Here is a 24,884-nt window from a genome sequence, read left to right on the forward strand (position 1 = left end):
AAAGACAGCCTCCTCACACATGTTCTCGCCTGATTATGTTTTGTGTCATGATTTATTTTCAGTCACAGACACTTGATAGCACCTCTGAAAATTAAACGTAAAGGTTTTCTTTCTTTATATTTGTGAAATGGTCTGAAAATGTTCAACTTTAAGCGACTATTTAATGCTGAGTAACTGTTTGGCTAACCACTGTGTAATTTGCTTCTTAATAAATTAGCCTTTTGCAAGTCAATACCAGATTAGCTCTGTAAATTCAGTGCTCAGACCTGTCATTAAAAACTTTTTAATTTGAATGAATAACTCCAGAACCACAGAGTTTCGTCACATCTCATGAAGGGATTTTATTATGAAGGCAAAATATTTTCATACAATGTAATGTTTTACACAAAGTAATCATTTAAAGCCGCTGGAAATCAAAATCATTACAGCATCCTCACTAATTTATTCATGGGTTTAATATTAATAGTTAAGCTTCTGAAAAATTGTAAGGGCATAAAATGGGCAATGTTACCTTTGCGTATTTATAAATCAAAGAAAAATCATACAGCAGCAAATCAGCTTTTCACAAGGCATAAGTGACCTTCCTGGGCCAAGTATTGACGAATAAAGTGTCTGCAGGGTGACTTCTGTTTTAGTGCAATGCTAGTTATCACCAGAGAGTGTCATTTTAGCAGTTCATCATTTAGCACCTGAAAAACAGATTAAATAGAGGCGTCTAAGATAAGGTTGCCGTCTGGTGACTGTGACATGAACTGCAAAGCTTTTTGTAACCAACCAATCAGAAACCAATAAAAAGGAACGTTTACACAAAGAAATCCTCTGTTTTCTAATTCGATCCAGACTCAGATGGCACAGAACAAATCAAACAGTGACATGCTGCATGTTGCTCATGTCACACGCATCATTATTGTATACAGAAGCCAGGCAGGTTAAATTGGCCACGCCCACAGCCTTAAGAAATGGTCATACAATGGTCAATACAGAATAAAAAGTTATTTTTTCGAATAGTGACGAATGTCTGTTCTCATTCCGATTTTATGGCGGCCCAATGAGACTCCCATCTTTGACATCCTAAATGCATTTTTACTGTTTTAAACCTGATTTCCAAAGGCTTTAATGAAACACAGTATCAGGCGCAGTCCAACAGGAGGCAGTCTACAAAAACAATGCTGGCTCTTTTAAGCTAAATATCCATTTTAAGATATTTGTTATCAGCCTGTAAGCAGTTCACTCTTCACATTGTTTCAGTACAGCGTAAGGTCATATTGCTTACAGGACAGGAAGTTCCTCCGTTACAGCCCTGTCTATTTCCTGTTGTTCTCCCCGGGACCTTTGAATAACAGACGCGTGTCCTCGGCCGTCTTTTAGATTGCATCGTCCAAATGTTCGTGCAGCCTCTCGCCTCTGTTATTGTGCCTGCGTCTTCTGAAAAGAAACCAAGTGTTCAGTTTTGATCAAACAGTAGAGACGCTGGATTAAGTCATCGTGGCATTGTTTGTGGAGAAACACTCTGTCATGCATCACGTCTACACTCACATTAGTGTTGCATTTTTCTGTATTCATTTTTAGACTCTTTAAAAAAAAAAAAAAAAAAAGATATTTCTGAGGCAGAAGCTGCCGGTGTTTTATTTCTCACATTGCCTTCTTCAAGGCATAGCCTGTATTGAGATCTATGGTTGTGTCTACTGGTATATATATATATATATATATATATATATATATATACTGTATGTGCATTCCTGTACCTCCACAGCAGAAATGCCAGAACTCCTCCGACCAGCAGCAGGAGGACAAGACACACCACGGCCACTGTGGTCCCTCTGCCCTCCGTCTCACAAGGTTCTGTCACCAGGAATAAAAAGGAAAAAAACACACACACGACATGTCCTGAAACACCAAAACAGGTAATCTGAGAAATGTTGGTGAAAAAACTAACAGGAGGCATCCTAAAACACTCTTGTTGGATCATCCCACCTTTTGGCAGGTACAAAGAATAGGTATTTGTCCTGCCTGTTTAGCAACAGTGATAGCAGCTGTAACAGAAATGATGGGAGTGATTTATTGATCGTAGCGTGGAAAATGCTTTATCACTGAAACACCAGCCGTGATATAATACACGGCAACAAAGTGCAAGTCAGGACACGGCTCCAAACAGAAACAAGGAGTGTGATTTCTAAAAACGTATGACACCAGACAATGTGCTGGATTCATCTAAGATGTAACAGGCATAACCATCTTTTCTTCAATGAACTGCTTCAGGAAAAAGAAAGATTGGGATCTTTTATGTTGGTACAAGAAACAATAAAGATGCACAGTCCAGGGTACTACATGTGTAAACGATTCTGTGATTAACTTCATGATGTTCCACCACTATCATCACAAATTAAGCTAAGAAATGGAAAATGACTCCTGTAGTTAGGGAGAGAAAAACACTCACCAATCAACACCCCTTATCTTGCACAACGTTCATCACTAACACAAACATGGCTGTCACCTTTGGACATTTCTTATTGTCTACCAGAGGGAGGGAAAAATATTACAAGATGTCAAAATTATCACCAGTCTGTTATTTTTGAGACGTGCAGCTACGCAGAAGAAGAGTTTAACAGTACAAACATGTTTTATTTTCTTGCAGGTGAAATGATCTTTAAAATATTAGAAACATCTCACGCGTATTTAATGAAACAATTTAAATAATCAATGTCTCTTTCTACTGATGACTGTAAATACTTACTCAGAAGTAAGGGCCAGTGATGGTCCTGTAAAAGACCAGGCACTTGACTATGAGTTCAGCAGTGTAAGAACGACCACATGTCAATTTGTCAATAGGCCATTGAACATTGGGGGTTATGGAACAACCACCAACTGTACTAAAGGAGATCTGATTTGGGTTCAGCACAGAGCTACCAGGCAGAACTGGCTGCTCGGACACTTTGAAGCTGTGAGGAATCCAAAGCAGAAACGTTGTGGGCTGCAAATCCAAAGTAAAGAGCCAAAAAACGCTGTGTGGATGAACAAAGAGGGACAAAGAAAACCCCCCCGGGGTCATCGTGTACCTGCAGTGAAGGTGGCTGAGCTGTAGCCCAGCTTGTTGCTGACCACGCAGGTGAAGTGTCCACAGAAAGGTTTCATGGTCACAAACAGTGTTGTTCCATCTTTAGAGACTCTCCCCACAGTCGGAGTGATGGCAGCTCTCTCGTGGAGCCAGCTGAAGTGCGGCGCCGTCCCCCAGGCCTCGCCACAGACCAGCGAGGTGTGAGTCTTATTGATGCTGACTGAGACATGGTGCACCGCCTCTGTACAGACAGATGGAAAAGGATGAATGTAGGATTGAGGAAAGGTGATCAAGATGGAGTTCAAAAGCTGAGACTCGAGGAGATGTGAGATGCTCTGTCTGTTATAAGATAAGAATAATGGCGGAGGGCTGTCTTAGAGGGTCCGACACCAAGAATCATGGGAGACGTTTAAGGCTGTCAGGAGAAACTGGCTCAGTTTCAGAGACAATAATGAGACCGCAGAGTGAGGCATAATGTCAGAGAACGGGATGATGGAAAACCCTGGAAGCTGTGAGAGCAGATGTAGAGGAGCGCAGAGCTGATGAATGGATACTGTTAGAGCAGATGGATGAGAGAGAACGCAAAGAAGCGAGAACAGACTCTACTCCAAGCATAGAAACAAAAGAAGGATCCGAAGAGCAAAGCCTATAAGCGAATGTAATTTCAAGTGCTATAATTTAAAATAAGGAACTCCACTATCAGAATAAACAACGCTCGCTGGCATGAAATTAAAACACATTTACAGCTTTATACTGTAATGTTGAGACTCTGCATCCTCATAGTGCTCGTTGGCCTCGTTCAGTGACACTGTGTCGTCTTTTGGTCACAAAAGCATTACAACCTTTGGAGTACACTCAAAATGGCGGTGAACCCAACTAACATGTTTAACAGCGGTCCCCAACAGAGAGCTTGATCAGGTACAAAACGTCCTCAAAATGTAGGATTGAAACTTGTTAATTTATCTTTATTTATGTCTGTAGCTGTGTTAATGGTAACTTGACTAGTTTTATCAGTATTAACAGGCTGCACCGCAACTACTCTGCACGTATTCATGTGAGGACATCGTTTGTGCAAATTGAAGGTTTAAAAAAGGGAGCAAGCTGACGAAGAAAAAAACCAACATGAGTAAATCTAATTGATGTGATTTTATTTGATACAGCGTATATTTCTCTAAGAGCAGAAAAAACGCTGAATTGGATAGTAGTGCCAACTTTTTGCAACAAGTGGAATCGCCCCCTGCTGACCCAAAGAGAAAGCTGGGTTAAGACATTTGAATAATAAAGACATCATTTATTCTACCAATTGTTCAAATGTCTACAAAGTGCACACACTTTCCTTCACATGCTGCAGCCATACCGTACCGTACATCCTGACGATGCAGTGTGCAGTGGTATTGACCCCTTTGTGATCCGTCACCGTCACAGCGTACACGCCGCTGTCTGTGCTGCTGTATTCATTAATCTGAAGTGTCGCCTCCTGCTGCTGCATGTTTCCATGGACGTTTGGCCTCGTACCAGCACATTTGGAGCCACTGCCACGACAAGTGGCCAGACTTTCTCTTGCTGGAGCGACTCCTGATTCAGGCTCCCGCTCCCAAGTCACCAGAAGGATCTCTTCCAGGGGTCCGTGCTCGATGCGTGCCTCCAGCACCAGAACTGAGTCGGGGAGGACGTACATGGGCGCCTCATTAAGAATGTGCACTGACATACAGTGGAGCCCACATGGCACTGAAAACACATGACAGAACCTTTTTTTAAGGCATGCTTCAAACCACATCCAGTATGTTCTTATATTCGGATGACAAGCAGGATCCACATTCATTAATTTTGACCTTTGTATGGTGTGCACTGTGGAGTCAGAAGTGGATGCTTTTTGAGCAAACAATGACATAACACTTCATCTCCTCCTCGGCATGTTCCTCATGAATATGTACGGATGCTTCTTGTCAAACAATGTCAAGCGATGATTTATAGTGCATGACAACCATGCCTAATACGATATCCATCAAAGCACATCAAATTCCTAAAATCTGTGTCAAAACTCCAGTGGACCTGCTGAGTCTTTTTGCGTATGCTACATGGAGTATTAACGTAAACAGCTACATATGCAAAGCATAGAAGAGTAGGAAATAATGGGAGTGTTGGAATGATTGTAAAATGCTGTTTAACTGGGGATCTTTTGCATAAAAATTGTTGTGCATCATCTAATTGCTGCCTTGAGCTTTCTTTGTCTTGACAAGAAAGGAAGGCTGCTTGCTATCTCTTGCACACAGGAAAAAAAAGTTTTTCTCTTTACAGTTCCATGCAGGGCTTAAAACAGAAATCATTAAGCTGCTGGGTTACAAAAAAAAAAGCCTTACTCAAGAAAAGCAGCAGGGCAACTCTGCAGCTCAGGAAACACTGAAGATCCATAACACCTGCTGCTGCAGACAGAGAACACAGAGAAGTATTTGTCCATGACCTCGACAACAGCACATCATCTCTAACCTGTTCTTCTGCAGCAGGGGTTGCAGGAATTATCATACCACCTCCAGAGAAAATTTGAAATTAAAATGAGAGAAAAAAAAAAACAATTAAAGAAGCATGTCCTCTCTATTAAAGAAAATGCAATCCAAATGTTTAGGGTATTCTCTTGTTTTCTTAATTTGTTAGTGAAGTAGCCAAAGAACAGCAGCACTGGCATTGCAGAAAACTTGGAACGATGTAGGGGACACGTTCAGTGCCAAAACTAAAATGAACCCCCTGAAGCACAGCTGCTACAACAAAAACACACAGAGAGGAAGCTCTGATAGCTGTGCAGGAACACAACCCAACCTGGCTCGTATGCATTGAGTATAACCTGGAATTCACTTTTCACTGTTTAACTTTAAATTATTAAAGAGTGCGGTTCACCTACCTCTCCACAGTTGAAACCAAAACACAAAATCAAAGTTCTCTGAGGCTTAGTGTTCACTTTCTCAGAGGTTAAAATGCAGCCATTCACTCAGCAATTCTTGATTTATGGCCCAAAAAACCCCCAAAAACAATATCTTCAAAGCCCTCGCATTGCGAGAAATAATCTAGTTAAAGATGACAGTTCCTCGATCTACTGCTGTCACAGCAAACAACGTCAAACAGCGTGTAAAGCTAAATGTTTCAGGACTTTCCTCGCCTTTATCTCTGCCTGTCAAGTCCAGTCAGTGTGAGTTAGTACTGTAGGCGTCACCTTGTTTTCAAGCAGTTTCCTCCCCCTCCGTGACCCCCCCTCTCTTTCCTGTACAGTAAACCGCTCTGTCTGCTTTGTTTTAAAATAAGTGCACTTTCCATTGTACAGCCTCCCCTCCACATTCCCAGCCGTTCTCCTCCTTTTCCGACCTGTGTCCACCACACACTTTAATCTCACAATACAACAAGTTCAATCTGGATTTTTACACCACTGTTGTTGCTGTTTGTAAACAGAGATAAAATGCATTGGTATTCTTCAGAAGGGGAAACCGCTGACAATGTTGAAATCTGTCTTATGAAATAGGCTTTGTACAGCAGGCTTCTTATCCAGCACACACTGTTTGCCCTGCAGACACAATAATACACTGTCTTGGCTTTGGGTTGTACAAAAAGGGTTAACACATGAATTACTCTATTCTTATATTTGCTTATACCTTCAAGGGGAACGCAGACAATTTCTTTGTCATAGTTATTGTCTTTTCTGTGGGAAAGTTCTGCAGAAGAAACTCTAATTGAAAGACTGCTTCATAAATGGGCTGCTGATTTGGTGGTTCATATTTCTGGCTTTTTCTGACACATTTTAATCAAAAATATGAACCTCAGATATCTACACAAACTGTTCAAAAGCCCTCAGCCAAACATGATTCTGTGATATGATTGAAAGCTACAGGAACGCTATACGAGAAGGACCTTGAGATGAGATTGTTTTTGTCAACTCCACACCTCTTTCAGCGAAGTGTAATACAATGACATCTCATATTCAGGGTTTAGCTCCGCAGCTTCTCGTTATATGAAACACATCCCGGGGCACAGATGTACAAAGTGATTTTTAAACTGATTATAAAACCATTTGTATTTGCAGAGTGTTTATGAATAATCATGGGAAACACAGCTGTGGCTCCCACTGTGCTCTTTGTCTACAGACGAGTGCTGTTAGCGGGAATTAGCCAGTGGGTGGCACTAATACATCAGCCGAATAATGTCAACATCCAGCTCTCACTTAAGACTCAGCAGACAGCATAGCAAGCTTCTGGATCCATGTTTGACATCATTTATGTCTATTTTGGTTTCCACTTAATCTGTGTCAATGCATAATAATGCACATTTTAGGATGCATTTGGTTGTTGTTACCTAAAATCATTTATTAATCCTCTTGTACAAATTATATCTTCACTGTGACAGTGACAGGGCAAAATAAATAATCTTCAAATGTTCATGTTAAAAGTAAGACAATCAACATGTTGGTGAAATAAGAGTTTCATAATAACACGACTGTGCAGAAAATATTAGTGTTTTACTGTTTCTTGATTTAACTAATAAACACCATTTGAACTGGAAATGAAAAGACATTTTTGTATAAATCAAGGCCATTTTTCTCTAGACTTCTGCTGCTCTTGAAAAGTCTTTGTCCTATTTGAGTGTAGAAAATCTGTTTGGTATTCACTCCTCAGTTGCAAACATGCTTTCATATTTCCTTGTGCTTTTCGTCCCTTCTCCCCGTCTGTTGTCTCCAGCTCTGCCCAGGTGAAGTCACCGATAAGAGTGACGAGGTGCACCCAAGCCTCAGTGCTTTAAAGCCCTAATGCTGAGCACAAGAGAAGACTATTTTACCTTGCACTTTCCACCACCTGTTAGTCTCAAGCGATGCAGACAAAAAGGATGCGGTCCCTTTAAGAGAACAGGTGTATCCTTGACAGGTAGCCTAAAAGAAATAGTGGACAAACAGGAAGTTCATGCATTAGACAATAAACACAAACCGACGGAGGAATATTCCAATAGAAAATGATCATGAAGGCAGAAGGTAAATACTTTGGTAAGTTTCCTGATTTTACGTTTGTACAGTGCTGTGCTTATTTAGATAGATAGATAGATAGATATTTAGCATGTGTACATACAGTGTATGTGAAACTATACATTTTTTACAAATGATGTTACTTTCTGATTTCTTTTTCACATTATGAGTATAATTTCTCCACAGACTGGCCTGACTGACGACATGAGACACCCTGTGCTCCTGATCAGCCTGTTACTGGCAGGTAAAATAACAATCTGCATTGATAGTTTTTCTCCTCCTGCCCTGACAGCTGCGTTCAGACACTTCAAACTGAAGCAGAGTTTCAGTAGATTCTGTACTGTGGGAAATGAAACAGGTCAGGGAACAGACGCAGTGTTATGCCGGGCACGTTTTTAACACAATTGCATTTCAAGCGGATAGCTCGTCTTAGCCGCTTTTAAACCTGCGAGGCTGCATTCCCATCTGTGCTCTGACTGCTGAGGGAGGTGGTGCCTTCATGGACTCCTCCCAGGCTCCGACATGCGAGCTCTCAAGCTGACGCAGTCTGACAGGGAGCGGTTTCTGTTTTCTTTATTTGTCTGTTTGCCTTTTGGTGTTGACCTTATGGGGATGGGCAGTTCGTTTAATGCAATGATTATGCAAAGGTCCATTTAGGCATAAACAATAGGCCTGACGTTTATACCGATACTTAGCTATTGTTTATGGAAATATGACATTAAACATGCTGGTTATTCTACTTGAGGTTATTCTGCCTTTAAAAAAAATAAAAATAAAAATCTAATACAAAATAATGAAAGAGGAAAATAAAATATAATTAACTAACAGGAGAATTATAATACTGCACAATAGGAAATACAAAAAATGCAAAAACTGCAAAGTCTACAGTGTATATCTTAAGCCTCATTTTTTTTCATTCATCTTTGCTAGACACGCATTGTTTTCTAAACTCACTAAGCACACATGAGAGGACATGAGATTTCAACAAAGTGGGTTCTCGTAGTTTATTGTGAATGAGTCATTCTGCCTTTTATGCCCCAAACATAATTGAAACAGAAGAACATGTTCCCAAACACATTTTCTTAAAACTTCCAAGCTTTTTGAAATGACTATTTCACATGGTTTTTTTTTATTGGTTTGTTTATTTTGGGTCTCTGTTAGCTCCAAACTAGAAGCTACTCTTCATGGGGTCCACAGTTCACATTGACAAAACAATAAGCACAAACACCTTATTGATGAAAATAGAAACGACATCAACCACATAGCTACATCAACTATGAATTACAAATCAACAGAAACTGCCTGGCTGCTTGGAAGAATTTGAAGAATTTCAAACTTTTTGAAGATTTCTGTTTCCTTCCTTTACTTGTGTTGCAAGCTTGTTACTAAATTACACCACAGAGCTAAAAACAGCCTCTTATGCTTCTTAAGATCTTATGAATGATGAAAAGCTTGATGATGATGAGCGTGGCGATTTTAGTTTTCAGTCACCTGTTGTGGTAATCGGCTCATGAAGGCATCGATACTGTGCTGCGTCACTCCTGGATGTTACTCATTTCTGACTCATGCCTCTTTGTGTCTCTGCAGAAAAAGAAAAACAGCTATCGATATTTTTAATCAGGCATTGAAACTCTTGTCCTGAGAGCCTAAATGTAATCCATCTCACTGTCGGCTCCTGTCATTTTATACTCTGCTCCCCAGTGAAAACTGTGTAAAAGCAGTCCAGCGAGACTGAGCAGGACCATATTGATTTGATTCCCTGTAATTTATTGGCTAGAGAGTTCTTGTGTGGTCGCTTTATGTGCTGGCACAAGAATATTGAAAATTCAGCCCGGGTTTCTTTGTTTGAAACTGTAATACCACACAAACAAAAAAAAAAAACCTCACACAAACATGAGGGAGGACTGGAATACAAAAACAAAAACAGAACCATTCCCCGTCCTCATTTACATACAGACTACAAATAGACCAAACTGCATACAGAGTTTAAATGCCTGACTGTGAAAAATCTATGGTTCTTCACACGATTGTTGTGGAAAGTTGCATTTAAAACACTGAACCTTGAGAAGGGAACAACGTATGTCAACACATCTAATGTTAAGTCAGGTTCACAATAGATAGATGTTTAACTTTGGATCCTTTACAGTCCAAACATGGTGTGAAGTATACGAGGGAGAAAGAGTGTGGACCTTACTAATGGCTTCTTACCCTCTCCGTGCATTTATAGATTTTGTTCTCTGCTCCAGCTAAAGAAGTTATTTAATCCTTTGCTTAAGTAAAAGGTCCAGCACAAAAAACACCAGTTGAAGGCAGGGTTGGTCATTTTCTCCAGCTGCACTTTAAAAGACTTAAAGAAGAAAGAATTAAAATAATTAAATTGTCTTTAGGTCCTGACAGAAATAAATGACTCATGTGCTCTGAAAAAGGCAACTAAGCAAATCTGTCATCTGTAGCAGTTTTAAGCCTGTAAAAACTTTGAGCTATGAGGTACCAATCTGATCGACCAATCACGCCTCCCTGTCTCCCTGCTCGCTCTGTACCCCTTAGGTGGACTAGTCCACACTCAAAGCATGTTTATACTGTGAGTTTACTTATAACTGAATGAGACATGCGACGACGTAGTTTCGGCACAATGCAAGCGATGAGCTGAGGTCTGCTTCTGGAGCAAAAGCACTTGTTGTGCATGTAAGTGAAGGGGCGTGGCTTTTGAGTGAGCACGGAGGGGAGGGGGTGGGTGTGAATACAGCATGGAGGATTTTAAAAGCATGTTTTTTTTTTTTTAAATCACAAACCCTGTCTTTGTCTTGGTGTAAAAGTTCTATTAAAGAAAATGTTTTATAACTTCAATGCACTTTAAAAATGTAAAGTTCAAACATTAGCCTCTGCTAGCTGGTTACTTGTCTATTTGACATCATTAGATCTGATGTTGCTGCACACGCTGAAGCTGGTTATGACTTCTTGAAATGCATGGATATAATCCACTCAGTGCTAGGTGTTGGGTTTGCTCCCAAAAGGTCACAAAGTGACTCTGAGAAGTCGTGATCATGGAGGTATGAGTTGTGATTACTAATATTGTAAAATAAGATTTTGTGTCTTCCACCCACTGTTTTTCTTTTAGCCTCAAACACTAAGTTAAATCAAACCCTTAGAGAAGCTTGATCTAAATTGTCTCTGGACACTCTTACAATTCAAAGACAGTCAAATAGTTTAGAGATGCACTTATTGGGACAATCATGGCCAGGAGGTGATACTGATGTTTGAAATAAAAATTGAGCCAATTGCTGATTTGATTCCGATGCTGAACTGTTCATGACTTCTTTTAGTGTAAGACTCCCACAATGCCACCGTTTTCTCTCATGTTTGCCAACAGAATCAAGACAGATGTTGTTCAACGGCTGACTTCCTCTGCCCAATAAAAAACACATTCTCTTAATCAGTACTTAAATGTACTGAGCCAGGAGGAAACTGATTTGGCACATTTTGCCGATGTGCTGGTGTCTGTCGGGGTCGGAGTCTTGAAATTGTCTTGTGTTGTCTCATTTATAGATCTGAGACAAGTGAGATCTCACATTAGATGTGAACAATAGAAAACCCCTAAATGATGTCTTATATACAGAATATTTCTTATCAAATAAATCTTATCCCCACTTTGCCATAATTAGACTAAGAGGATTCACTCATGGGATGTAACAGAACACTGTTTTATACAGGTTGAGACAACTTTTATTTGTCAAATAATTCACATCATCCAGACATTGTTGTGACTTAAAAATAATATGCAAGTAGCTCAAAGTTGACCTCAAATTGCTTTGACTGGATGCACTTAGTTTCTGTCCATCCCTGATTCTCTCTCCGTTTATGTCCTGTCTAGTCAACGTTGTGGCTCAAAACCCTGTCCAGATCCAGTTCCAGACGGATCCGGTTCTGGTGCAAACCAGCACAGAGATCGTGTTCACAGTTGTGACTGTGCCCCAGGTCCTATCAGTGACATGGACCTACCAAGGAACCACTATTGGACTGTGGACTGGAGGGAACTCTGTGATTAACCCTGTGGCCCAGTTCCAGGGTCGGGTCACTATCACTTCCACCCAGCTGAGAATTGGAGGGGCCCAGCTCCGCGACGCCGGGAACTACACGGTGGAGGTGGATCCCTTTGACACAACGGGCCTAGTTGCTAACTCCAGATCGGTACAACTGCGGGTGTTTGGTAAGCGATAAACAAGTGAGAAGAAAAGGTGGATGAGAGTGGAGAAGGAGGGGAGAGGTGGTGAAGTGTGCAAGAGAGGGAGGTGATAATGTTAAGGAGGAACAGAAGGGAGTAAAGCGCGGAGAGGGAGGATTTGGGGAGTGAGAGAATTAGCCTGGGAGGTGTAATGAAATTAGTGACCCATCGTAGTCGAGGGAAAATTAATGAAAAAGGAGGAGGGGATGGAGCTACAGGCTCAAGGCTTTATGCTAATTAAAACTCATTTGATATGCAGCTCTCGTGCTCTCACATGTTTGATTTTGAAGTAGTCCAAAAAACACGTCACATACAGTACATACACTTTCTGCATCTATTTCCATTCAGCGATGTAAAAGAGCCTGAGCAGCTGAGTGCGTCTCTTTATGTGGAGCCCACACTTGAGGGATTACACTCATCACTTTTTCTCTTATCCCTCTTACAATGACAATAATGGTGTTCAAGGGTGACCAAATTGTTAGACGCACTAGTCTATTGTTGCTCAAAAGGTCACATCCTCCAAACTCACAACAGCTAGTTTGTATCATGGAATATCGGCGTCCTCGAGCATGGCTCTCAATCTCCCACTTACTCATGACTTACAGCCCAAATCCTGAAATAAAGATTCTTCTGAGTTGCAGCAAAGAGGATAATGTGCAAAAATACAAGTGATTAGAGCCATTTTGGTTGTTGCTTAAATGTTTTGGTTGCCGCTGAGGTCCTCTCTTAGTCACATCCGCCTCTGTCCTCACGCCCCCATCCTCTCACCCTTCAATTATTTGACTTGGGCGGCCAGCCAAGAGGCATCTCGGCTACCACTCACACCGTCTGCCCCCTTACTCACCATCTGTGCTTCTATCTGAATCCAGTCCCTTCTCAGTGCTCGCTTGCTTTGATTACAACAAATTATCCTCAACAGAACCATAAAAACTGCCCGCTATTGTTCTGTCACTCTCACTTTTCTCTCTTATTCTCTTATTCTCCAGAGGTATAGTGCTGTCTGAGACTTTAACTCTGCAACTCTGCCTTTTGCTGAAGCCGTTTTCTGTCTCTGTGTAGATGCGGTGACCGGGGTGAGTCTGCAGATTCCCTCAGTCGCAGTGGAAGGAAGAAACGTGTCTCTGCGGTGTACGCAGACTACTGGGACAGAAACTAAAGTCCAGTGGGGGAAAGGGGGGGCAGCCATCACCGCTGATTCCCGGATCACCATCACAGACGGCTCTCTGGTCATTAACCCTGCCAGACGGGGAGATGCTGGGGAGTACACGTGTACTGTCAGCAACCTTGTCAGCGCCCAAACGGACACAAAGAGCCTCACCGTCTTCTGTGAGTAACACTGATCAAGACAAGTGGCAGCTAATCTGCTGCAGCCCCTGCAAATAGCACTGGCTTATCTAATACCCACCGTACAGTGGGCTGAATAAGACTCTGATTGCAGTGGACACCTTTCTGTAAGCTTATTGTGCTGCTTCTAGCTTAGACTTGATCACGTCCATATTTCTGATGCGACAGGCTCAAACAGTATTATCCAAACACAATCAATTACCCAATGACATCATTGGCAGTTATTGGCAGGATCTGCTGAATGTATGACTGCCAAAAGTGTACGCTCTCATTGAAATGAAATTGAATGTATTCAAAAGCATGAATCCGGGATACATGCATAGCCGGGATTGTTTAATTCTCGCTTCCTGCGGCTAATGAGATAAATATTGAGTTCGATCAAACTCCCTGTCTACACCAATGACATCGACAAAGAGTGGTTGTTGTTTATAGGGGAATATGTGCTGTACTTTTTCTCGAAGCAGGATTTTGTGATGTGTTGGAGAAACCAATAGAGGTAGTTAGCAAACAGTATACTTCCCCAATGTCATCGTCCCCATAATGAAACAGCTGCACTTTTGTACACGTCACATAAGTGCAGGTTTAGGATCTCTCCTTAAAGGTGAAAGTACTGCATTTAAAAATGTAGACTAACTGAAACCCATACTGTCTTGAACAAGCAGCCTGTAGTAAATGTGTCTGTTTCTTTGCCCTCTGTGAAGTGTTTTTAATGCACAGTGCCCTTTGACTTTAATACTTTTAATATGATTAAGTTGAGACATGTTCATTAACTTAGTGCTTTAACTTCTCTAACCACACAGAGCGCTTTTATTACCTGAACATTAAGCTGACAGGATCAGGGGGCTTTCAAAGTGATTTAGCCGGATGGGATGATTCAAACCTGATATTGACAAACAGATAAACCATGTGGCAGAATTCATTACAAGCTTTAGAATCAGCTTTTTTTGGGGGGGGGTACAGATATGTTGCGCTTGTTAATCAAATGTTTTCTGACATCAGCGTCCTCTTATCTTTATGGAACCAGATGGCCCTGACTCCCCGGTGCTGACCAAAGAGAGCCCTAAAGACTGTGTTGGGATAGGAGATGTGCTGGTTGGACAGACGGTGCGTCTCACCTGCTTGTCCGACTCGCTGCCCCCTGCCCTGTTCACATGGCAACGCGACGGACAGACTGTTGCATCCGGTCAGCCGGACAGCGGGGTGCTCAGCCTTCAGACCTTCTCGACCGACGAGAGCGGGCGCTACGTTTGCGCGGCCAGAAACAGCATCACTGCGGGCACGTCGGAGCAGAGCACCGTCCTGACCATCGTCGGTGAGTTATGGAGGATGCTGACCTCTCTGTGACTGATTATGATGACGGTTGGTTTTGGACTCCCTCCCTGTATCCGTCATCACGACAGGAGAGAGACAAAGTATCCGGGGAGATTGATCTAGTGGGAACGTGGTCAAAGTCATTCAGTGACATTCACACATACTCTCTTCTCCTTTTATTTTTACTTCTCTCTCTCTCTCTCTCTCTTTTTGTTTTTACTCTATCATCGTTTTTAAGAATCCTCCCCTCCCTCCTCCATCGTTTGTCTGTCTCTCCTCCAGACTCATTATCTTTATTAATTGTCCCCCGTTGACACCGGTCTTTCTATTTCAGACGTATGTCTCGATGTTGGAGAAGTGGTGGGGATTGTGATTGGCTGCTTGCTGCTGATCTTAATCATTGCACTCCTCATCTGGCTCATTGTCTTTCTCGTGCGAAGGAAAAGGGGTAAGTCTGTGTGTGCCGTCATGGACATTTTGTTTGTCCATTCATTGTATGTTTTGTTGAGTCAAACACTTTAGAAAGATAAGATATAACTTTTATTTATCCCAGGGGAAACTTGATTGGCTTTTTAATTATCCCATTGTCTGTTTAAGCTCTGCATAAGAGTCCGAGCATGTTATCTAGCACTATAGTGATAAATTGTTTTGTTATTTCTGTTACAGAACGGCAAAGGGAAACTGTGCCGGCCAACCCAAATCCCAGGCCTATAGTAAGCCGCAGTAAAGTTTTTATATGATTCACTATTGATTTTGTGTTTATCTTAGGTTAACCCTCTCTCTTCGTCCTTCTTTTGCTGCCTCTCCTTTCTCTTCCCTTATTTTTTATTTTGTCCCATTAAGCCTCTAGATCAACAACCTAATAATGCAAGAGATTTGGGGCGAGGTCCCCAACCCCCCCTCTACTACACAAACACACGAGCACGCCGTCCTGACCGCCTCTCCGCGGACGCACGTGGAAGCCGCAGCAACCCACAGACGCTGCACGTCAACAGGCTGCAAAGCTCCGACACACACCAACACAACGGACGCTCAGACACAAATAGACTCCTGCACAATTCCGCTCACAGCACTAATTCATTCCAGCACAATGGATTCGACAACCCAGCGTTCACTCGCAATGAGGCTCAAAACACAAGCGCGCACCCAAACACACAGCAGCAGAATCCAAACGTTCTCATACAGGGCGGCGCCCAGCAGCCGGCCGTCCACGTCAACCTGAACACGCTGCCGCAAAACGGCCAGCAGAACAACAGCAACGCACAAGCGCCGACCATTCATGTCAATCTTACCTCCTATCCAAACAACAACAACCAACAGACTCAGCCACACACCTCAGCTCCTGTTACAAATGCAGCCAATAATAACTCGACACAAAGAGAACAGAGCTTAATAGAAAGAGTGTTTTTAAATCCTAGTATGGAAAGCAGGCGGTCACTATTTAGTGACCCGCGGCCGAATGGTCACATAGAGACAGGTCAGCAGGATCAGCCTGGACTCATACCTACTGGATTCACACACTTCAACAGTAACAGGACTTCTCAACGAAATGCAAACACACAGACGTACACGCAGGCGCTCGAGCCTCAGCACAGGTCTGCTAGAGTCTTGGATGCCCATGATCCCTCTGTCAGCTCCTCCTCACAGATGCCGTGGGACCGCCTCCGAGGGACGCCGGCTTATCCAAGCGGCACTCTTCCAAGAGGGCAGACTTCCCCTGACTCTACAGACTACACCTACCATCCTCCCATTCCAGAGGCAAGAACACAGAACACATCTCAGCCTCCGCCTCGGGGTAAGACACCTCCCCGCAGACGAGACGCTGCGTCAGCGGACAGACCAACGCGTAGCCGTTCAGCTGATCTTCGAGGCCCGGACTCTCGCAGTGAAACACAGCTTGAGACTGCTCGCCACGCACCGAGGAGCCCCCGCACACAAAGGGAGGGCGCTCAGCGAGACACCAGAGCATCTCTTGGTAGCCAGATCGCCCTCAGGCAGGAAGCCACCCGCAGCAATAACCCCCAGGCTATCCCTCTCATGAACCAGAGGCCCTCTTTGGACCGCTCTGCTGTGACACAAGGACTGATGACACAACAGGGACTCACAGCTCTGCACGGTGCAGATACAAGAGCTTTGGCTGATCCTAATCACCTTCCACAGGCACACATGGCCCCGCAGTACAGAGCAGAACCGCTCCAACAAACAATGCAAGGTCTGGGCACTCGGACGCAGCCTGTCATACCAGCAGCCAACCCAGCTCGCCAAGGAGGCACCGCTCCAGCCCCGAACCCTCCTGCCCAAAGTATCCTCACCCAGGCTGCACTTACTGCCCACGCTGAGAAGGCTCAAACATTTCAGAACCGGAGACAACAAACCCAGGCCGCCCTGCTACACCCTGGACCTCAGGCGCAAGTCCCTACTGCAGTGATTCACCACCCACCGACTCCTCCACCTGTGATCCCCCTCACTCAATTCCAATCAATCCCCAAGACCCGCACCCAGCACTTATCTCCAACGAGAGGGCCCCAGCCCCCCAAACCTCCCGTCAACATACCTGCAGCTCAAAGACACCTGCACGAGCAGCAGCGTCACAACGCGCAGCACCATCGCACCACCATGCCTGGTCACCACCATCACCATGCTGGAGCACACAGGCATGCACACACCCACGGGCACCACGGACACTCCACCCACCCACGCCAGGTGAGTGAGACACAGTTTCATGGATTAAAAGTGTAGATCAAGGACGCCACGTGTATTGATTTGAAAGATTCCCTGCACAGTTTTCCTCTCTTAGATGTGCGCTTAAGGTCTGTCATGTCTTGCACATTTCCCCGCTTCCACTCCCACCGTCTCCCCACCACTGTCTGCTTTAGTCTCTAGTTTTTATTTCTCGCGGATTGCTTGACAGCGCTTGGATCCTACATTTTCACGATTGACAGTAGTCTCGTTGCCATAAAAATCTATTTAGCCTTGAGTGTTTGTGACACAGTGGCAGTTTTTTTTTTTTTTCCTTTCAAAGAAGCATTGTGTGTCAGAGGTTCAGCCTCTTCTTCTGCATGACACGTTGGCAATGAAGGGCTTGTTGTGTCTTTCCAGCAACAGGCTCACAGAGGGAGACCGGGATGATGACAGATGTCAGCAGACTACATCCCGCGACTGTCCCACATCCTGTGACACAAACAAACAGCTGACAGACGTGATCCAATACACCACCAAGCAAGACTGACTGCACAAGGTTCTGCTCTCAAAATAGCTGTCATAGCATGGTATCTAAGTGCTAAAGTCAGATTTCTGCATAACAGAAATGAAAATGTCTCCTGTGGGGATGATGGAATGAAACTATTTTGGTAAACAGGCTTTCTTCCTTAAAAAGAAAAGACAAATTATCTTAAAGAACTAGGCCTTTGTAAAAATGTACAAAATTAAATTTATGATGCTGACAGATATTTATATAAAATACTCCCCAGGCTACATCCTCTCTCTAGACGCACACACACACACATGCATTGTTCTGTTTTGACTTGCACGGCACAGGTCATGCATCAAACTTTGCCAGGAGGCTGCTCAGAGAAGACAAGCTCAGTGATCCATAGCTCTTGACCAAGCTCACATCCACTCTGCCATTCATCATGAAAACTAAACAACACCACCTTGACAATGCACTTGAGGTGCTCACATGAATACATCTGAGTGCATCTATCACTTAAGAAAATCTAATAGTGACAGAGACTAAATGAGAGGGGATTCATTCTGTTCTCCCCCCCTGGGATCATTGACAATTATGAACGAACAAATTAGCCGTAGGGGTGGTCTTCATGGACATGGAATTATTTATTTTGTGCCTGCTGTTTACAGATGCCTCTCATGACACCACTCAATTAAGGGGATTCGCCTCAGTGGCGCTGAGAAGTAATGCTCAGCTAACTATGAAGGGGACCCCGCGAATAAATGGGCGCTTATTAATTAACTGCTTTTATGTGACTTAAACGACTTGGAAAATAATCACACCCGCGCATGAATGAGGTCAGCACAAAGACCTGAGCTGCCACACATTCTGCTGAAAAAGCAGAGAGGAACAATTTACTGTCTGCACTGTGTCACAGACCCGAGTACGGGGGAATGTCATTATTAATTTTACTGATTATGTTTTAATGGTTTATAATGTTTGTGGGATTTATTTATTTTTTAACTCGGTGGAGTTCTTCTAGATGGGATTATTCAAGTTGCATCATTTGAAGTCTATGTTATAATTAATGAACGAGTTTGGCCAAATTCACGTGTTGATCATTTCTACAGTTTCCTTCTTAAACAAATCCCATCAGACCAGAGCAAACGATGACTTGTTCTTACTCACAGGCTTTGTCTTTGCAGCCGAACTGTGATGTATCCTATCCAGCCATTGCACTCCATTGTTGTCTGTAAACTTAAATTATGTTACTTATATATGTATTCTACTTAATTATGTAGAATACTACATTTCCCATCATGACCATACACGTTAGGTTATTAAAGTCACACGCATACTGTACTTTATTTTGCTGCAGTAATTTCTTACAAGTGACCCAAATGTCTATTCGTCCTCCTTTGAAAATGCCTTTGACTCCAACAAATGCACTGTGAGTTACATTTGCTAAACATTACAATACACTGTTAACCTGTAAGAGGGACTTTCTTTATTGAAAATTCTGGATTCACAATTCATACAATTTTTTTGGGGGGGGGCTTTGTGTCTTTAGAAGAACAGCCTGGTTTTAGGCGACTTCCTGCAAACCATGTATGGAAGTAACGTATGTATGGAAGTGTTGAAGTGCTCTTTTTGATGACAAAAAAACAAACCATTCAGTAATTCCAGCTCTATCTTTTGTTAAAATCATAAATCAGTGCCAACACATTTTCCAGCTCCCCCCAAACACCTGGAGCATTGGTTGTACTTTTATAAAAGCTTGTCATTAGTTTGTACTGATGTTGATTATCCATGTCAGGTGCTATAAGTGTGCTGTTTTATTTATCCTCAGGAAAGACTTGTGCATTGTTTGGACTTGAACATTTGTTTCAATTTTCAAGGGTCTCTTTTTATCAGCAATAAACTATTTGATATCGTTCTCTGTGTCTGCTTATAACCTGGGTACAGTCTGCAATGACTTTGCTCATCATCTGCTTTGTTTCTATCACACAGGCAGTGAGTCACTTGTATAGACTTTTCACTTCAGATTGCACCATCCTGACTAAGTTTGGCCTCTACATCCAAAACAAACCCATTTTTCCAAACATGAAGATCCTTTGATTTTCAGATTTAAAATCCTCTTCATGCCTGTTGACAACAAACCCACAGAAGCACCTATTTATTCTGTTGCTGCCCTGAATCACAGAGCTGTTTGCAGTCTGAACATATTCCTGCACACTGTGTCTATAGTGCTAATTATGCACAGCGCATGTGTACACCGGGTGCTGTTGTTGATTCTCGTCAGACGAATCTGTTCCTTGGGCTTGTTGTGGAGGTGTGCAGCGTGTGTTTGGATCACAGCTTCATCAGTCTCCCAATCCCCTGCTCCCACTTGTACGTCACCTCTGATGAACAGTCCTGCTGCTCACTATTGGAGACACTTCACGCTCGTCTAGCACTGTAATGAGTGGAGACGGAGTGCATTTGAGTACCTGGTGCTAGAAAAGGTTATGGCATTGCCTTGCAGTTACACATGAAAGCTGTGATTTATGAAAAGTTCAGAGCAGTTTTATAAATGCAACACTTTTTATTCTTAACTGTCCCTGCTGTCTATGGAGTGAAGTGCTTTGTTTACAACCTAAACAACTTAAATTGCTACACTCTACCGTAAACCTCCAACGCTGATGTGGCCACCTTCTCTGGGCCAATTTGCATGTAAATCCGCCCGTGTTGTTTTAGTATACTGATTTAACCTGATTTACTGTGACTGCCGCAAGTAATTGTAATTGTTTACGCATCCCTTTGGAGGCATAAATTAAACTCAAACATAACTCAAGTGCGTGTGTGCAAATAGGACTCTTTTTTTTTTTTTTTTGCATTGATGAATGCTCGTTTATTTGTGTGTCAAACTGCAGCAGAGAGCATTCCTCACTCAAGTGTGCAAGGGAGAAAATGTTGATTTCACTCCAGAGAATGCATTCGATTTTCACAGAAAAACTTAATACCACAAGATGGCCAATATAATCCTAATCCAATTTTAATATAAATTCAGCCCATCTCAGCAGACTCGCATATTTTTTTTCTTATTTTGCATTTATAGTTTGAAATAACATATACAAGGTTCCAGATGGAGTTTAGCTCTATTGCTTAACAAAGTGAATAAAAATTCATGATGCCGCCTTTCTTTTGTTAACTGCAGTGGTGGCTATATCTCTCCACTGCCACGGAAAATAAAGAGGTCAGGCATGATAGTCCCTAAGAGTCCATATCATCATTGTAATGGACTGGTAAGTCCCCTGAGATTCGTGTGTCCATACCTGTCAAAGTGTCCTTGAGCAAGACACCAAAACCTCTGTGTCTGTGCACCGACCTCCATGAGTGAAATATCACGTGAATACGATTCTCAGAGGAGTACGAATGAAACAAATTTCATGATTAAACTGTGCACACAGGATGCTGCTGCTGAGAGGGGAAAAAAAAAAAAAAAACTTGGAACATTTTAGAGTGTGACAGCACGACCCTGAGTTTATAGCAGCAGTCTGTGTCAGCCGTCTCTGCAGTCAAAATGTCCTTGAGCAGGACAGTGAATCCCCAGCAGTTCGGTAACAGTAAACCGCTCTACATTCAAGCGTGTTCAATGCAAATCACTCTGAAACTGCCACAGTCCTCCTCATCCCACAAGGGGGAGCCATGTGAGAGGCCTTGAGAGGTTATCTATTGATCACTCTACACCATTTTTTTTCATCTTCAAGGCCTTCACCATCTGTGCATCTTTGATGGCATGTGCTGTTTATTTTAAAGAACCAGCCATAGGCAACATCATTCTTTCTCTGTAGTCCAACGCGATAAAATAAAAAAACCCACACAGGGGAAAACAACAGCATATATCCATGTGCAACAACAAGGAAATCCCCTGTTGTCATGAGCTTGTTTGTAGATGCTGAAAGGTGAGCAGCTGCCTTCAGGGAAACATATCAAACACAATCACTTCAAAGAGTTTCGGTTTTATTGTAATCTGTAGTTGTTTCAATGGAGCGTACAATGTTGTGTTTCATCGTTACCATGCTTTCTCTTTCATTTCAGACAGAATCCTTCACTGAATTTCTCTGTGAAATAAATCTGTAACAAACCTGAGGTTGTTGTTGTTTTTTTGTAGAAATGTAGCATTTTTAAGTCTTTTTATCTTTGGTATCCTTTGAGGCATTGAAATACAACAATGAAAAATACAACAATCTATATACTGCTATGTGGGTCCACTGCAGTTGTATGAAATCGCCTTTGCCACCTGCATATATCGGCATTAAACCACAAAGTATTTAAAAGGAAGCAGAGGCAACAACCGAAACTACAGACAAACAGGACCACTCAGTCTTCATCTGTGAGAAATTCAAAGAAAGCAAACTTTCTTCAAACTGCAGCTCTGATAGCTCTTCTCATAATTAAGCAATGTGTTAGAGCAAAAATCCCCACTCAGCAGAAAAAAGAAAGATGATTGTATAAAACAGAGCAGATGTACGAGTCATTAAAGATACAGAGAAAATGAGCCAAGGACAGAAAAAGAAATGATCACAGTTTGAACCTTGAGCAAAGTGAACTTTAAAAAAAAAAAGGAAAAAAAAAGTGTTTTTGTTGTTCTCTCGCGCTCTGTTTTTAGAAGCTCAGGCACCCTTGTGTGCTTTTTCAGTTTCAGTTTGTGTGCCTCGACTCTGTATGTGTCTTAATTAACAAATGAGACTTTATAACACTTAAGTAAGAAATATTCACATTGACATTTAGCATTTTTTGGAAGAATAGAGGGATCTCCTCTGTGACCAGATATACGAAGAAGCTTTCACTGTGACCTTAAATGTCATGAACAAGGTAAAGGTTCATTCTACAGAGTAGCTTAAACCAGCAAAAGCAGATGATAGTCATCATGTGAGTGGAGTCAAAAGCAAGACACAGTCTCTGACAGTGAGGACACGCTGCAGGAAGTCGATTCGCTTAGAGCTCAGCTTCGCTGCTCACTTGTTTGGTTTGCTTTCCTCGAAAGTTATCATTGTCCTTGTGCGGATGATTTTGACATAATGAAGTAGAAAAGGAGCCGTCATGGTCTGTGATGCGAGTTTGGTCCACGCTGTGAGCCACAAAGTGAGCTGGGTACCTCGCGGTGCAAGCCAGTCTGGCGGAAACACTTTTTTTTGTATGAATTAGATAATGAGGGAGAGAGCTGTGTTTATATATATTATTCTGTATACTACTAGGTAAACACATGTTATGGAGTTTTTACTGAATAGACTTAGTTTAATAAAATGAGTGAGCCGCAGAGATGGGCAGTGTGACTGCAGGAGAACTGAATTTGTGCAGTGTGTCCGCACCATGAAGCAGTAAAGTGAAGTGCAAAAACTGCAGTACCTGCAATGGCCACTTTTGTCGGGCTCTAAGGCCTTGTTCACACTGATGTTTAGCACATCTAGATTGTATGTAGTTTGATTTTTTGCCACTCTGAAGCCACACGAGATCCAATTTTTCTAAATCTGATTCAAACCAAATACGCAGGTGGTTTCAAATACGATTCAAATCAGATCCGACTCAATCTGAGAGTCTCAGTCGCTTCAATGTGTCTTCTGCGTCACTCACAACGCGACACCATCGACAACAATGACGTAGATCCAGCAGGCCAGAAGTTAAACTTTGGTCAGTGGAAGGAAACAACAAGAATCAAAACAAACATGGAGTAAAACAAGCTCATGGACAGACTGCGTCAGAAATAGAGACACTTCTCTGTCCTCCATTTTGCTGTTGTATTTGCTGGACGTGACCTGTTACCATAGAAATCAGTGTGGATCAGACCACGTCAATACAGACGGGCAGATTGGATCTGGTCACTTACAATTTGTAATGTAGACAGTCAGTCACTTAGATAGATACTTTATTGATCCCGAGGGAAATTCAAGAATCGGATCGGATCAGATCGGATTCTGAACAAAGTCTAAAAGTCATGGGAGTCGGTCCACATAGACAATGTCCCCCAAAATGTCCAATTTTACAGCAGAGATTAACATGACTGCAGCTTTCGACAAAAGAAAACTTTAACTTATCTGCTCGTTGTGTACAGGGGCTTACTGTAATACACACAAGGACTGTTTAAATGTTAGGTTAGTATTTATATGTAACTTGGGGCTTTGATGCATCAATTCACCCAATTAAAGGACAACATTGCTTCGCTCCTTCAGTCTTCAGTTTGACAAATAGAAACTCAGTTTTTAACTTTAATCAGCCAGCTCATGAAATAACATGAAATAACTTCTTGGTCATCTCCAGCTCCCCCCCAACCCTAAACTAACATGGCATCACTGAAATATCAAAGTTGACACTGAAAAACCAAAGCACACGTATCCCTGCAAACATCACAGCGGCTACAATACAATCTATGGGCACAACTAAGTTTGACACCATAATCTGGTGGCTACAGCTGTTTTAACGAGACTGTGGAAACCAAACTCCTCAGTGGTGTTGCTCACAATGTTTTGCTTTCAACTCGTTATTTCTTGATTCAAAACCTATGCCTGACTCCAGAATACAGCAGAGCCTTGAAAAATATTCAACACATTTACCTTTAAGGTAGACAATAGAGTTACAAATAGACCATACCAAACAGAGGTGACAGGGATCAGACGAGGAATCCAGGCTTCAGGCTGCAGGTGCAGAGAAATGTTCAGATGAAAATCAGTACGTTGTGCGGATAATTATGGGAGGGAATAAAAGAGTGCAGTCTGTGCTCCGTTGACAGTGTCAGTGTGAGGTCTGC

At 42.4% G+C, this 24,884-nt stretch overlaps 2 protein-coding genes across 3 annotated transcripts; one reads left to right on the top strand and one right to left on the bottom strand.

Moving 5' to 3' along the window:
- Window positions 1-316: 316 nt before the first annotated feature.
- LOC306824652 (uncharacterized protein) lies at window positions 317-8,575 on the bottom strand. The gene is made up of 7 exons (XM_079344849.1): window positions 8,497-8,575; window positions 7,871-7,961; window positions 5,416-5,478; window positions 4,418-4,783; window positions 3,057-3,296; window positions 1,746-1,842; window positions 317-1,425 (listed from the first exon to the last, which is right to left on the bottom strand). Exons 3-7 carry the CDS (start codon window positions 5,465-5,467, stop codon window positions 1,365-1,367), a joined length of 816 nt encoding a protein of 271 aa, XP_079200975.1. The 5' UTR covers window positions 5,468-5,478; window positions 7,871-7,961; window positions 8,497-8,575; the 3' UTR covers window positions 317-1,364.
- Window positions 7,953-19,355, top strand: LOC306824646 (uncharacterized protein). Of its 2 annotated transcripts, none has more exons than XM_079344839.1 (9): window positions 7,953-8,072; window positions 8,238-8,295; window positions 11,923-12,258; window positions 13,333-13,599; window positions 14,642-14,929; window positions 15,263-15,376; window positions 15,595-15,641; window positions 15,772-17,631; window positions 18,028-19,355. In XM_079344839.1, exons 2-9 carry the CDS (start codon window positions 8,256-8,258, stop codon window positions 18,055-18,057), a joined length of 2,982 nt encoding a protein of 993 aa, XP_079200965.1. In that variant the 5' UTR covers window positions 7,953-8,072; window positions 8,238-8,255; the 3' UTR covers window positions 18,058-19,355. The 2 variants fall into 2 exon arrangements, with proteins under 2 accessions (XP_079200965.1, XP_079200966.1); XM_079344840.1 differs by having other exon boundaries at window positions 7,956-8,060.
- The last annotated feature ends 5,529 nt before the right edge of the window (window positions 19,356-24,884 follow it).

This window comes from Symphodus melops, assembly GCF_947650265.1.
Source record: "Symphodus melops genome assembly, chromosome: 5".
Classification (NCBI taxonomy): domain Eukaryota; kingdom Metazoa; phylum Chordata; class Actinopteri; order Labriformes; family Labridae; genus Symphodus; species Symphodus melops.

Bases quoted from the DNA above. Each gene is read 5' to 3' on its own strand.
- LOC306824652 (XM_079344849.1), bottom strand. From the start codon at position 5,467: ATGGATCTTCAGTGTTTCCTGAGCTGCAGAGTTGCCCTGCTGCTTTTC. The intron at 1,843-3,056 runs GTACACGATGAC...TCCTGGTGACAG, and splicing joins CTCAGCCACCTTCACTGCAG to AACCTTGTGAGACGGAGGGC. The intron at 1,426-1,745 runs GTACAGGAATGC...GTTTCTTTTCAG, and splicing joins CTGGCATTTCTGCTGTGGAG to AAGACGCAGGCACAATAACA.
- LOC306824646 (XM_079344839.1), top strand. From the start codon at position 8,256: ATGAGACACCCTGTGCTCCTGATCAGCCTGTTACTGGCAG. The intron at 15,642-15,771 runs GTAAGCCGCAGT...TGTCCCATTAAG, and splicing joins ACCCAAATCCCAGGCCTATA to CCTCTAGATCAACAACCTAA. The intron at 17,632-18,027 runs GTGAGTGAGACA...GTGTCTTTCCAG, and splicing joins ACTCCACCCACCCACGCCAG to CAACAGGCTCACAGAGGGAG.